The sequence below is a fragment of the Pan troglodytes genome, chromosome 14 (assembly GCF_028858775.2).
Source record: "Pan troglodytes isolate AG18354 chromosome 14, NHGRI_mPanTro3-v2.0_pri, whole genome shotgun sequence".
Lineage (NCBI taxonomy): Eukaryota > Metazoa > Chordata > Mammalia > Primates > Hominidae > Pan > Pan troglodytes.
This window is the reverse complement of record NC_072412.2, coordinates 51759883-51773787: the sequence shown is the minus strand read 5'-3', so window position 1 is coordinate 51773787 and position 13905 is coordinate 51759883. Positions and strand designations below refer to the sequence as shown.

General features: G+C 36.4%; 1 protein-coding gene across 1 annotated transcript in view; it reads left to right on the top strand.

The window, feature by feature from the left end:
• LOC112205253 (MAM and LDL-receptor class A domain-containing protein 1-like) overlaps positions 1-10438 on the top strand; it is a 295973-nt gene extending 285535 nt beyond the window's left edge. Inside the window, exon 5 of the mRNA XM_063792507.1 lies at positions 10344-10438. Within this exon, the coding sequence (XP_063648577.1) occupies positions 10344-10417 (74 nt within the window). The 3' untranslated portion in view covers positions 10418-10438. The remainder of the gene's footprint in view (positions 1-10343) is intronic.
• Positions 10439-13905: the final 3467 nt, after the last annotated feature.

Here is a 13905-nt window from a genome sequence, read left to right as displayed (position 1 = left end):
TTTATTCAGAACTTCAAATGAGCATGTAATAATATTCTTATTTCAGGATCACCCAGGAGTTCAAAAAAAGCAAAAAGGTTGTGTTTGGGAAAATGATGTAAGGCCAACCAAAATTTAAAACTGGACCTTAAAATTCTGTGTTTCTATTCAAAATTTAATATTTTCAAATCACAGATGGAGTTTGTCTAATTCTTTGAGTAAATTTTTTGGAGAGAATATCAATTACAGGCCAGAAATGTTGCCATAAAAATGGATCTCATATAGTCAACTATGTATTTTAAAACCTAATCATTATTTAGATTCTGGGATCATGTACACATTGAAAGAATTTACACTATACCTTCAGTTACTTTCTCTTTCTAGTACTAATTGATGTTTCTCTCTGACCACTCCTACCCTCAGATCTCAATGAATCTGACAATATTAAAAATGTTTTCTGAAAAGTGTCACACTTTATTTTTCTTAATCTGTATCTATGGAAAAGATTTGCATATGAAAATCAGACATACTGTATATTCCTAAGTTATATTTACTTAAACAACATATTTAGTGAGTGCAACAGTTGTATTCTTACAGGAGCTGAATGGACTAATCAAGAAAAATTTGGGTCACATGATTCTGGATTGAGACGATTAAAGAACTTTTAATTAAAGGTCCTTTATTAAAGATATTTTTCATTCGAGAGAGTGTATATTTCTGGGTGCTAACTTATATTGGGTTAACGAGTATTTACTTTGTTCAGAATGTGTATCCTGCATGCATAATAGACCATTCTAAGCTCTGCGCATGTGTTCATGCAAGTGTGTGTTTGTGTGCATCTGTGCGCGTGTCTGCCTGTGTGTCTGCATATGTGTGTGTGCATGCCTGTGTGTCCGTGTGTGTGCGTGCATGTGTGCATGTGTGTGTGCGTGTGCATGCGTGTGCGCATGCTTGTCTGTGCACATGTGTGTATGATTCTGATAGACACCGAGGAGTGCAGAGCAGCAGATTTAATGATTCATTTAAAGATTCATGAGTTTGGCCAGGCGCGGTGGCTCACACCGGCAATCCTAGCACTTTGGGAGGCTAAGCCGGAAGGATCACTTGAAGTCAGGAGTTCAAGACCTGCCTGGCCAACATGGTGAAACCCTGTCTCTACTAAAAATACAAAAAAATTAGCCAGGGCATGGTGGCGGGCACCTGTAGTCCCAGCTACTCGGGAGGCTGAGGCAGGAGAATGGCGTGAACCCAGGAGGCGGAGCTTGCAGTGAGCCGAGATCGCGCCACTGCACTCAAGCCTGGGTGACAGAGCAAGATTCCTCTCAAAAAAAAAAAAAAAAAAAAAAAAAGATTCACGAGTTTTTAAGGGTTAAACAGGATTACCTTAGTTTTGTTGTTTAATTAAAGATTTTCTTTCTCCTAATTAAATACCACATCACCAGAATCATAATAGCTGAAAAGCATTAAAGTTGACATTGAAGAGCATTCTCTTGTAATGTAGTATTTGGAGGTATAGGGGCAGAAAGGTGTGACAAAAACCTTTCCTCACCCATCATAAGGGTCACAGCTGACACTCCGAGAATGAAAGACAGTTTAATGAGAGAAAAGCATAACAAATTTGTTTATCAAAGTTTTACTTGACACAGGAGCCTTCAGAAATGAAGATGCAAAGACCCAGAGAAAAGCATGTGCTTTATTTTATTTTTTCGTTTTTATTTGTTTTTCAGCCCCTTTTCCTATATAGAAAACTGTGTATTTTTCTGCTTAGTTTTGGTGAAGAACAAACAGCCATTTTGAAATGTGATCGGACAAAAGGGTATGATCCAATGGTAACAGACTGAGCAGGGAAACTTAGCAAAGCCTCTGTGTTCAGAGTCTCCTTGACTCCTTTGTGTAGAATTTCTTCACCCCTGGGAACAGGAAAGGACCCCTCTAGAATGAGGATCTTGTGACCTAATTTCAGGCAAGATAAGCCAGATAATTTCTTTATGACCAGCGCTCACAAAGAAAGGTCAGGGAAGATCAGAGTGACCTTGCTGCTGGGGTACCTCCCAATCTCCTTCAGTTCAAAGTACTTTGGGGCAGCCTTTCCTGAGCTCTTACCGAGGCAAAAGTGTGGTTAAAGGTTTTAAATCATTACTAAAGTTAACCTTAGCAAAAGTTTTTGAGACACTTGATCTTGCTTACGGAGAATTCTTTTCTTAAATTCACTCAGGATTCATGGATATGTGCATCCATCTGAACACCAGATCAGTTGGATAGGTAATATATCTAATTAGGACAATTACACGAATGATTCCTGAAAGATCAATGGATGTACACAAAGGGAAAAAAAGGCGTTTCTTATTGTTTTTGCAAATATGTCCAGTAGACAATTATAGGATCTCATTTGTGGAGTTCAGTATTAGTAATGGGCAGAAGTTTATGGAGAGAAACTGAAAGGAATATTTAAAAACGTGCCATGCTCCATTGACAGTAAATTGTTATATGTATGGAGCAGAATGGCCAAAGGTTTACCCAGACTACCCGGACCCTGTACAGGACTTGAAGTTTTGAAATCTTTAATAGGCATGCAAACGGCTGCACCACTTCAAAGCAATCTTAGAGCTGTAGTTTTCTGCTCACAGTCTGCGTGATGAAAATCACAAGTGCTACTTTGATTTGGCCTTTAATCAAGCTTCTTCTCCTTCAGAATATTTAAAAGCTACTGTTGATGAAATAATTTTACATTCTGTTTATTTGTTAAAGGGAGAGAGCCTGTTTTACGCTCTTAATCTCAATTTTGAAGCCAGATTTGTGCCTGGTGAGGATGCAGGTTGTATTTCATCCAGGAAGATACGCGATTTTCCAACTGTGTGCCCAAAGGGAGCACATGAAACTAATTGCTGTGAGTGCATTACTGACCCCTTCAGCAGATATTTATATGTACATATTTACTCTCTGAACGTAAAGTGCACACTACTCAAGTGAGCATTGTATGATGAAGACAGTCAGAACAGAGACCTCTGCATGATGGAAATGACTTGCCGGTGAGAACAAACCAGATTCTCTTTAAACTAGAGGCGATGAATGAAAACGTCCTGCTAACTTTCAGTTTTGCCCTGTTGGAGAATAACATTTGAAATATATGCAGGATAGCGCTCAAAACACAAGAGCAAGGATGTATCTAGCCAGTCGTAGAAAAATAAGTAACACATGACACCACTTATATGAGGTATCCATGTAGTCATATTTGTAGAATCAGAGTAAAATTGTGGTAACCAGGTTCTGGGAGGAGAGGAAGTGGAAAATTACTAATCAACAGGCATACATTTTCAGTCAAACAAGATGAATAAGCTCTAGACATCTGCTGTATAACATGGTATCTAAAGTCAATGACAATGTATTGTACACTTAAAAATGTGTTGTGGGGGTAGATCTGGCTGGATGCAGTGGCTCAAGCCTGTAATCCCAGCACTTTGGGAGGCTGAGGCAGGTGGATCACTTGAGGCCAGGAGTTCAAGACCAGCCTGGCCAACATCACAAAACCCCATCTCTACTAAAAATATAAAAATTATCAGGGCATGGTGGCACACACCTGTAATCCCAGCTACTCAGGAGGTGCAGGTTGCAGTGAGCTGAGATCACACCACTGCATTACAGCCTGGGTGACAGAGAGAGACCCTGTCTGCCACGCCCCCCTAAAAAAGAGGGTAGATCTTATATTTTCTTACCACAATATATGTATTATAAACATTTATTTGTTAAATTATTTTTAACATCATAGTATTCTTATTATCGTAAGCAGTTGCTATTTCAGTACAACTAGCAGTAGAAGACTTTATACTGCTTACAAATGTTATTTCAAATGATAGTGTATCAATAAATAGTTCTATGGTCATAAAACTATAGATCCTGCCTAATCTATATATTTTTCCACCTTTAAGAGTCTCCTTTCAGTTTGTCCTTTTCCAGGGCAATGCCTCCATTCTTTCTGCATTCTACTTAAATGATTCTAAAACTATCCTAGCACCCCTGAAAAAGTAATACAGAAGAAGAAAAAAAAAGAAGGTTGTCTGTTGGTGGATAAGCTTTTCCAAAAGTATTTTAATAACTGTGCTATTGAACACAATAAAAAAAGGCAAGAGGAAAGGCAAGAGAAGCATCCCATTTTATTGATTACTCATACCCGAGGTGAAAACCAAGGTGGTTTTGAGTCAAGACAGTGGAGGAACACAGACATTTTTCAGAAGTGTGGTGCCACAAAGAGTTGGAGAGACTCTTTCCTCTGCATTCAAAACGTACATGAGAATGACGAGAAAAATCAGGGCCATTGCTGATTGCTAATACATTGGCAAGCAGCCATGCTGCGACCCACAAAAAACCTTATGAGCATCTTTTCTATACCAAGAGATTTGGTAAGAAGAAAGTGTGATCATTTCCCTCGAGAAACATAATCTATTACAGAGAGCTCAGAAATAAATCTAAGCATAAAAGACCAAATAAGTTTTGACAAAGGCACCAAGAGGACACAGTAGGGAAAAAATAGTCTCGTCAATAAATGGTGCCAGAAAATCTGGTCGTTCTCATGCGAAAGAATGAAATTGGACCTTTGTCTTACACCGTACACTTAAATAAATTCAAAATGTAAGAAAGTCCTAAATTTAAGACCTGAAATCATTAAACTCCTAGAAGAGAACATGGGGAAAAACTCCTTGACATTAGAGTTGGCAATGGTTTTTTAATATCACACCAAATGCTCTGGCTACAAAAGCAGAAATAAATAATGGGATTACCTCAAACTAAAAAGCTTCTGCACAGTAAAGGAAACACTCAGCAAAATAAAATAGCAACCTGCATATCGGGAAAAATATTTGCAAACCATATATCTGATAAGGGGTTAATATTCAAAATTTATGAAGATTTTATACAACTCAGAAATAGATAAATAGATAAAAAATGGGCAAAGGCCCTGAATAGACATTTCTCCACAGAAGACATAAAAATAATCAACTGGTATATGAACAGATATTCCACATTTCATTGGCATTAATCATCAGGGAAATACAAATCCAAAACTCTTTTAGATACCTCCTTATATCAATTAGGATAGCTATAATAAAAAAAAAAAGCGTAACACATTTTAGTAAGAGCGTGGAGAAAAGAGTACTCATACTGTTGGTGCAAATGTGAATTGTGCAGCCATTACGGAATATGGTATGGAGGTTTCTAAAAAAATTAGCAATAAAAGTACCCTATGATTTAGCAATCTCTCTTTTGGGTATATACCCAGAAAAAATGAAATTAACACTTCATAAAGCTGTCTGCACTCCCATGTTCACTGCAGGATTATTCTTGATAGCCAAGATATGAAAACAACCTAAGTGTCTGTTGATGTACAGATAGATAAACTGTGGTATCTAAAAAACAGTGGAATATTATTCAGCCTTAAAAAAAGAGATTCTGCCATTTTTCACATCCTAGGTGAATCTGGAGGAAATTATGCTATGTGAAATAAGCAAAACACAAGAAGGAAAATATTGCATGATCTCAATTATGTGTGGCATCTAAAAATTATATACAGATATAGAGAATGAAACAGTGGTTACCAGAGGCAGGGGCCAAGGGAAGGAAATGGAGATATGTAGCTCGGAGGATATGATGTAACAGATATGGAGGAGAAATGTGTCTAGAGATGTAATGTACAAGGTGAGGACTACAGTTAATAACACTTGAGGACTACAGTTAATAACAGATTTGAGATTTGAGATTTGATAAATGAGTAAGTTTTAGCTACTCTTGCCACAAAAAAAGAAAAAAAAGGGCAATTATGTGAGATAATGGATAATTTGCCTCACTGTAATAACCATTTTACTATCTGTATGTATCACATAACCTTATGTTGTATATCTTTAATATACATAATAAAATTTGTTTTAAAAATTAAGAAAAGAAGCTTAGTCTATTAGGTAAGAAATGTATCGATTTAATAGTGTTGTAATGATAACTGGAATAGAGATGTAAACAAGTAGCTATTTTAACTCTAGGAAGTTGGAGAATATATTCAATAGAAAGTAGGTAAGTCCTCAGCAGCAATTTTATTTTATTTTATTATTATTATACTTTAGGAATTTCTTAAGATATTTTCTAGTTTTCTTGCTGTGTAAGAAGAGTGTCTATTGCAAGTTCTGCCAGGGATTAACAGTTCTAGGCCTGTCTCTGATATACATTAAGACTGTTACCAAATGTACATGGTTTAAGAACCTTACCTATATAGTCTTTTAATCAGCAAAATAAATATAAGAGGTACTATTTTCCTCATTTTACGAACTTTCTTGTCATTTAGTTTCTTATCAGTTAGAATTCCATTTTAAACACAGTCTGCCTCCAAAACCTACATTTTTTTTTTTTTTTTTGAGACGGAGTCTGTTGCCCAGGCTGGAGTGCAGTGGTGCGATCTGGGCTCACTGCCAGCTCTGCCTCCCGGGTTCACGCCATTCTCCTGCCTCCGCCTCCCGAGTAGCTGGGACAGCAGGCGCCCGCCATCACGCCTGGCTATTTTTTTTTTTTTTTTTTGTATTTTTTTAGTAGAGACGGGGTTTCACCGTGTTAGCCAGGATGGTCTCTATCTCCTGACCTCGTAATCCGTCCACCTCAGCCTCCCAAAGTACTGGGATTACAGGTGTGAGCCACCGCACCTGGCCCAAAACCTACGTTCTTAACTGCAAATCGTATAGCCTTTCTATCCTTTTAAGGTCATCATTACATTGAGAATGATGTTTTTAGAAAATGTGAAAAGTTCCCTACATGAGCAGTTTAAGCAATGGGAAGTTTGAAGCCAATGATCAAAACTTCACTTTTGGAGGAGAAACGATGCCCTTAGTCTCTAATATGTCAAATGGTCACTTAGTAAATGCTGTCGAGAAGTTTAAGGAATGAATGTCTTTAAAAAATAATACTTAATACTTTCTCCTTAGTAATTATTTCTTTAATCACAGTACCTTTTATAATCTGAAATGTATTAAATTGCTTTTAATTCTTATAGTGCTTTTCGGGGACCTAAAAGATAATTTTTTAGACATAAAAGGAAAATAAAAGATCACTATTTGGATAAGGGACCCACCCTCATAGGGAATTGAATTAGAAAATTAGCAAACGACCTCCAGTTCTCTAAAGTCTTATTTTGAGGGTTTTTTTTTTTTTTGCCTGCTTTTTTGAAAAAAACTAATTTTTATACTGTGAATCTGTTTATTCATAGAAATGCTAATTCTTCATCCCATTTTTGTGAATCCTTTCATTAAAGATTCTGGCAATGAGTGGAGGTGAGGTAAAGACACAGTGAAGAATACAGAGAAGTAGGAGTCTTTTTTTTTTCTTGTCTTCTTTGCAGCAAAAAGGTTTGAAGGAAGCATGCAAAATTTAGGCTGCGATTCTAATGTTGAACAAATGAGCATATCACTTCTCTTACAGAGACCTTAACTGCTTGAAAAAACAGGGGTTTCTTATAAGGAGGAAAAGGCAATGCCACCCTCAGGATTTCTATTTATGAACTTAAATCCTCCTAAAAAGGACCATTGCTATTCTTGAATTTCAAACATTTAATATTTTAATGCTATTTATTTTAATTTTTCTCACTTTCACAACCATCTTTAACACAATTTACTTTCTTTTTTACATGAGACTGATTATGACCTACTTCAAACGGGTTATTAAGTTTGCTAAAAATTTAGGTCTTCAGTGCCTTGAAATATTTTCAGATTTTGTAGAAAAAAATAGCAAACATAAATTGCAACCAATTTTGGTAAATGAGAGAACAAGTTATTGGATTTGTTCAAGAACTGTTTGGGATACATAGAGGTTAGGAAGTTTTGCAGAATTTTGATAGCCTTGGATAATTTAATCGAATGTTTCCATACTTATTTATATTATGATATAAAAGTGCAGTTACTTAAAATGTAACCCAGGTGTACAGGTTTTCAAGGAGTCTCTCTCTCTCTGCCAGTTAAAACACCACACACTGACTATGATGTTAAATTATCTCTGATTTTTATTTATGATAACTGAAGGGCTGAAAAACCTACATAGCATGACAAATACAACATATCTCAACAAAACTTCTCTGGACCTTCAGAAACTCTAAGGGACAGGCTGCAGGGTGAATCACTGTTGGATGTAATTTTTGCCTGGACGTAGCGAAATTACAGTGTATCAGAAAAGTTCAATGCCAGAGTGGATTTTAGACCTGGGATCATGTTGCCATTTATGAGGAACTAAACAAATACTCTGTATGTTTTCATTTAAGGGAATGTTTAACATGATCTGCACATCTTAGCTCTCAAGTCAAACTTGGCATCAGGACAAACCCTAAAAGAAGGCAGATGAGGAGTGAGCTCCAGAGAGCAGAGCCAGTACCTAGGTGTCTTCCCATAGTTCCAGTGTTCTGAAAAGTCCATTTCTCCTGGACGGGTTATTTGATGTTGAGGCCAATCAAAATGCTACCTCATCATTTTTGAAAGCTTATCTTTATGTTTTTTTAGATCAAAATTGTTACTCTGAATTGTTTCTTTAGGATAGATCATAAAAAGGGAAATTTGGGGTTTGAGTTTTTTGCAGTTGTTGTTTTGTTTTGTTTTTGAAACAGGGTCTTGCTCTGTTGCCCAGACTGGGGTGCAGTGGTGCGATCTTGGCTCACTGCAACCTCTGCTTCCCGGATTCAAGTGATTCTCCTGCCTCAGCCTCCCTAGTGGCTAGACTACAGGTGAGCACCACCGTGCCCAGCTAATTTTTGTATTTTTCGTGGAGATGGAGTTTTGCCATGTTGGCCAGGCTGGTCTCGAACTCCTGACCTCAGGTGATCCACTCGCCTTGGCCTCCCGAAGTGCTGAGATTACAGGCATGAGCTGCCATGCCTGGCCTAAATTGTCATTTAATGACATTCAACACATTTTGCCAAATGTTTCCCCAAAACATTATGCTAATAAACAATCATATCAACAAAGTAAAACTGTGGCAGTGTCCCTGTGTTTGAAGTCCATTTTGAAATTTACTTTCACTTTTCATGATTATGCAAATACTATTTATAAGTTCCTATTTTTGTGAACAAATACTTTGTTTCCTCAAGACTAAAATAAATAATGCTACTTTATGTAGTGCTTTCTTTCGTTCCAAGAGATAATGTGTATACTGGAAAATGAAGATATTATGTGTCAAATAGTATAAATGGTACATTTTCTCACACCTACATTGTATTAACAGGACATATATAAACTATTTTGTTCTGGCTGTGCTATGTAATGCAGGCAAGAAAGCCAAAATTTACTTAAGCAGCTCTGTAAGTTGTAAAGACATTTTAATATTTCCAAACAACATTTAGTGAGCACTATAATTTATTTCTGTCTAAAACCTATTTAGTGCAAAGTGCATGTACTAATTTTATGAAAAAATTCTAAACAATTTCCTATATTCTACTTTTCTGTCTACTCATGAGAAAAAAAAAACATGTAAGTCTCTACTGAGTAGTTGAATTCAATGAAACCTTAGCCAAGGTTGAATAGTACAAGGAAAATGAGTGATTTATTATTTATTTATTTATTCAATCTTAGATGCTGATTATATATTTTCCTCAAACTAGTATATCTGCTAAATACAGAAATATGTGCATTAGACACTGGCATTTCCACAGCAGAGATGCATAATAGAGACAAAGTCATTTTATGTGTGTTGATACTTTGCAAGCCATGTATCTTATGTACTCAGTATTGACCAAGAATAATTGCATTACTCTGCACTGAGACTTATGTTTTCTTTTATTACATAAATGCATTAAGAGAAGGCTTGAATTTCCTATAGCAACTCTCTGCTCTATATGTTTTGAGATGTGTGTGTACGTGTGTGCGCGTGTCAGTCTTTGAATTAGGACTACTTTTTTCAGTGTATTTTCTGAAAAATGTTTCTGAGTAGGCCTTTTTGGCTAGATTGGAGATACTTCATCTTAATTATAATATTAAAGGATTTCTATGATGTGTCTCTCTGTATAATTACAAATTACTTTTAATTTTGTAAGGTCTAGAAAAATGAGCTGCTGTTTTCTATGTTCTATCATATATTCTTTTTCCATAGCCCTGAATACAAGGAAAAAAAGTCTGAAAATATACCTACACTTGCTAATTACTGAGTATCTTCCCCTTTTATTAAATGCATATTGGCAAATAAGTCTCTGTAGGGACAAAAAGGCTATCTAGTTATTTTTCCTTAGTAAACTGGATTTCCATTCTCTTCTCATTGTCCTCAAGTTTAAAATCTAGACAACTGTTTTCTATTCAGACAAACCCCTCTAGACAGATGTCATTGTGAAAGACCCTAATGGGAGGTTGTTTCTGGTGAAGGCTCATCATTTCTGTGGCATGAAATCAAGAAGTGGAGAAAACGTCCATTCACCCTCATTTATGGAAGTCACTGATCTCCGATAAAGAAAAGTGAAAACTATTTCTATAGTTAGGTAAAATCTGATAACTAACCCATGCTATTTTGATCAATCTTTGCTGCAGATAATCATGTTGTTAAATTAGGAGAATTCAGGATAGTAGTGAAAATAAGTGATTCTTCTTCCGCCATTGAAAATTCTATTGAGAATAAAAGTAAGGCATTTATCAAGAAAGCCTTTTTCTGTAATTATTTAAGATTAAGTTTCAATACATTAGATTATTAATGGTGACTGTGGAGAGAGTGGATTTTTTTTTTCCATGTCATACTTTGAGCTCGGCTGGGATATTATTTTTTTTGACAAGATCATTGTTCTTCTTCACTCTTAAAATTGTGTTAGAAGTATTACTGCCTTTCCTTTTCTTTTTGTTGCTTATCTGCTGAAACTATTCAGTTCTTCTCTTTTCTCACATGCCACTACTCTTGTTCATTTTGTTTCCATTTTCAGGTTAGCAATGTGTGTGATAGGTAAAAAGGGGGTGTAAAGAGCCTTCCCCACCTAACACTAAGTGTTCCAAGCATCCAAGCAATCGACGTCTCCCTGCCTTGCAGAAACACACCACTGTAGGGAGTGAAATGTACACTGCTTCTGATGTGATATAATTATCTCTTTGGGTTATACGTTGAAAGACACCTAAAAGACCACATGATAATTTAGTTAATTTATGTAGTATAAATACTCACATGCTTACTTTTAAGCACTTACTTTATAGCTGACAGTGTTTGAAGTAAATTTGCATGCACAAACTAATTTATAGCTCTGTAAAATAAGGCATAAAGAGGATTAATATTAGGGCCCTGCTTCCTAGCTTGGGAGAGACTGACCCTTATAATGAGTGAATAAATTATGTACTATTTTTAGAAGGGATGTATGCTGTAGAAAAAAAAATGAGGCAAGGAAAGGGCAATGGGGGAAGGCAAGGGAACTTTGCAATTTCCAAGAGAGTGGTCATAGTACATCTCAGTTACAAGGTGGCATTGTAACAAAGACTTGAGAAGGTGAGGAAACAAGCTTTGAGATATCTCAAAAGAAAAGAAAGAGTGTTCTAAGCAGAAAGAAGGAACTAAGGGATTGGGACAGGAATACATCTGGTGAATTTGAACAATAGCAAGGGGACCAATGTGGCTGGACGAGGTTGATTATAGAGAACAATTATAGGATAATAAGGCTGAGGAAGAGCAGCCCACCTAGAGCAATGGTTCCCAACATTGGCTGTGTGTGAGAGACACTCAGAGTTCTTTGCAGCAATATGGATTGAGTTGGAGGCCGGAATCCTAAGCAAATTAACAGAAACGGAAACCAAATACCACATGTTCCCACTCGTAAGTGGGAACTAAAACATTGAGTTCACATGGACATAAATGTGGACACAATAGACAATGGACTACTGGAGGGTGGAGAGGTGGGTTTCAAAACTACCTATTGGGTACTGTGCTCACTACCTGGGTTATGGGATCTGTACTCCAAACCTCAGCATCGTGCAACATTGCCATGTAACAAATTTGCACATGTATTCACTATATCTAAAATAAAAGTCGAAATAAAAAGTCTTGAGGCAGGGCTAATTAAATCACAATCTCTAGGGTAGAATCCTGGCATTCACAGTTTTTAAATTATGTGCAGCCAAGGTTGAGGACCATTTCAGCCGAGGCCTTATGGGTGATTGTAAGGACACTAGCTTTTAAATGAGACTGGGAGCATTTTGAACAGAAGACTTGCAAGATCTGACTTGCCACAATCACTGTGTTTGCTACATTGAGAAGAGATAGAAGGGGGTTATTGATGCCCATCGTCAATGACCACCTGTAACAAGATTGGGTTTATTGATAGTTGCTAAGCAAGGAAAATAGCCTACTAGGAGAAACTGGGACGTGGCTTAACAAGAGGAACTTGTTCTAGGATTTGGACTTGTGTTGGGTCATTTAGAGAAGGGCTCAAGGAAGCAAGAATTTTCTTTTGATTGGATGTTTTCAAGAAATAGGATAATTCTGTAATTGAATATCTGAACAAATTTTATTTAGGAGGTGAGAGAAATTGAACTAAAGTTATAATTAGTTAAAATACAATACTCATGTCAGTCAGGAAAGGGGAATGAATATTTGAGGAGTTTCGAGTTTACGCTGTGATCTTTTTTTGTCTGTGTTCAGAAATGAATAGAGTGGCCTTTTTGTGTGGTTTTATTTCTCAGTCTACGGAGTGACCTTGTTTAATGTTGTTGATATGTGCAAATCTTTATGTTCAACGGAAGATCACTACAGCTCAGCTGTTATTGTAAGTTCAGGTACTAGCAACACCAAAGTCTAGACGACATCACCAGCAAACTGCCAACTGTTGGCCAGTGTCAGAAATGGAAGCAGAAAGAGCAGTTGGGGAGTATTCCAAGGACTGAATAAGGAAATGATGGTGACTTGAGCTAGGTAGGGAGAGAGCAGTAGAGATGGTCAGAAGTGGGCAGATTCTGGATCTATTCTGAAGGCAGGTAGAAGTGAAAAGCTTTGATAGAAATGAATAAATAATATAAAGATAATAAAGCAAATCAAAGAAATCAAACATTGATTCTTCAAAAAGATTGGTAAAATTGACAAACTTTTAACGAAATGGACCTAGGGAGAGAGAGAAAGGGAGAGAGACAGAGAGAGGGATAGACAAAGAGAGAGAGAGAAGATTCAAATTACTATAATCAGAAATAAAAGTGGGGACATTACTTTCAATTCTACATAAATAAAAAAGATTATAAGATTAGAGTACCATATACAAGTACATGCCACAAAATTGGATAACTTAAGTATAATAAACAGATTCCTAGAAATGTAAAACCTACCAAGATTAAAGCACAAAGAAATAGAAAATCTGAATGGACCTACAACTAGCAAAGAGATTTGATGAGTAATGAAAGATCTGCCAACAAAGTAAAGCCCTGGAACTGTCCCATTAGTGTCAGTGGTGAAGTTTGCCAAGTATGTAAAAAAGAGCTAACAACAATCCTCTCAAATTTTTCCAAAAAATTGAAGACAAGGAATATTTTCTAACTTATTCAATGAGGCCAGCATTACCCTGAGACTCAAGCCAGACAAAGAGACTGCAAAAAAAACTATGAACCTATATCCTTTATGATCATTTATGCAAAATCCTCAACAAAATATTAGCAAACTTATTTCAGAAGCATATTAAAAAGATTATACCACATGACCAAGTGGGATTTTTTTCCTGGAATGCAGGAATGGTTCAACCTAGGAATATCTGTCTATGTAATGCACCACATTAACAGAACAAAGGAAAGAAAAAAACACGTGGTCACCTCAATTGATGCAGAAAAAAACATTTGATACAATTCAATATTTAATTCAGGATAAAAATACTCAACAAACCAGGAATAAAAGGAAACCACCTCAACATAATAAAAGCCATGTATGAAAAACTCACAGCTACATTATACTCATTGGTGAAAGACTAAAAGCTTTTCT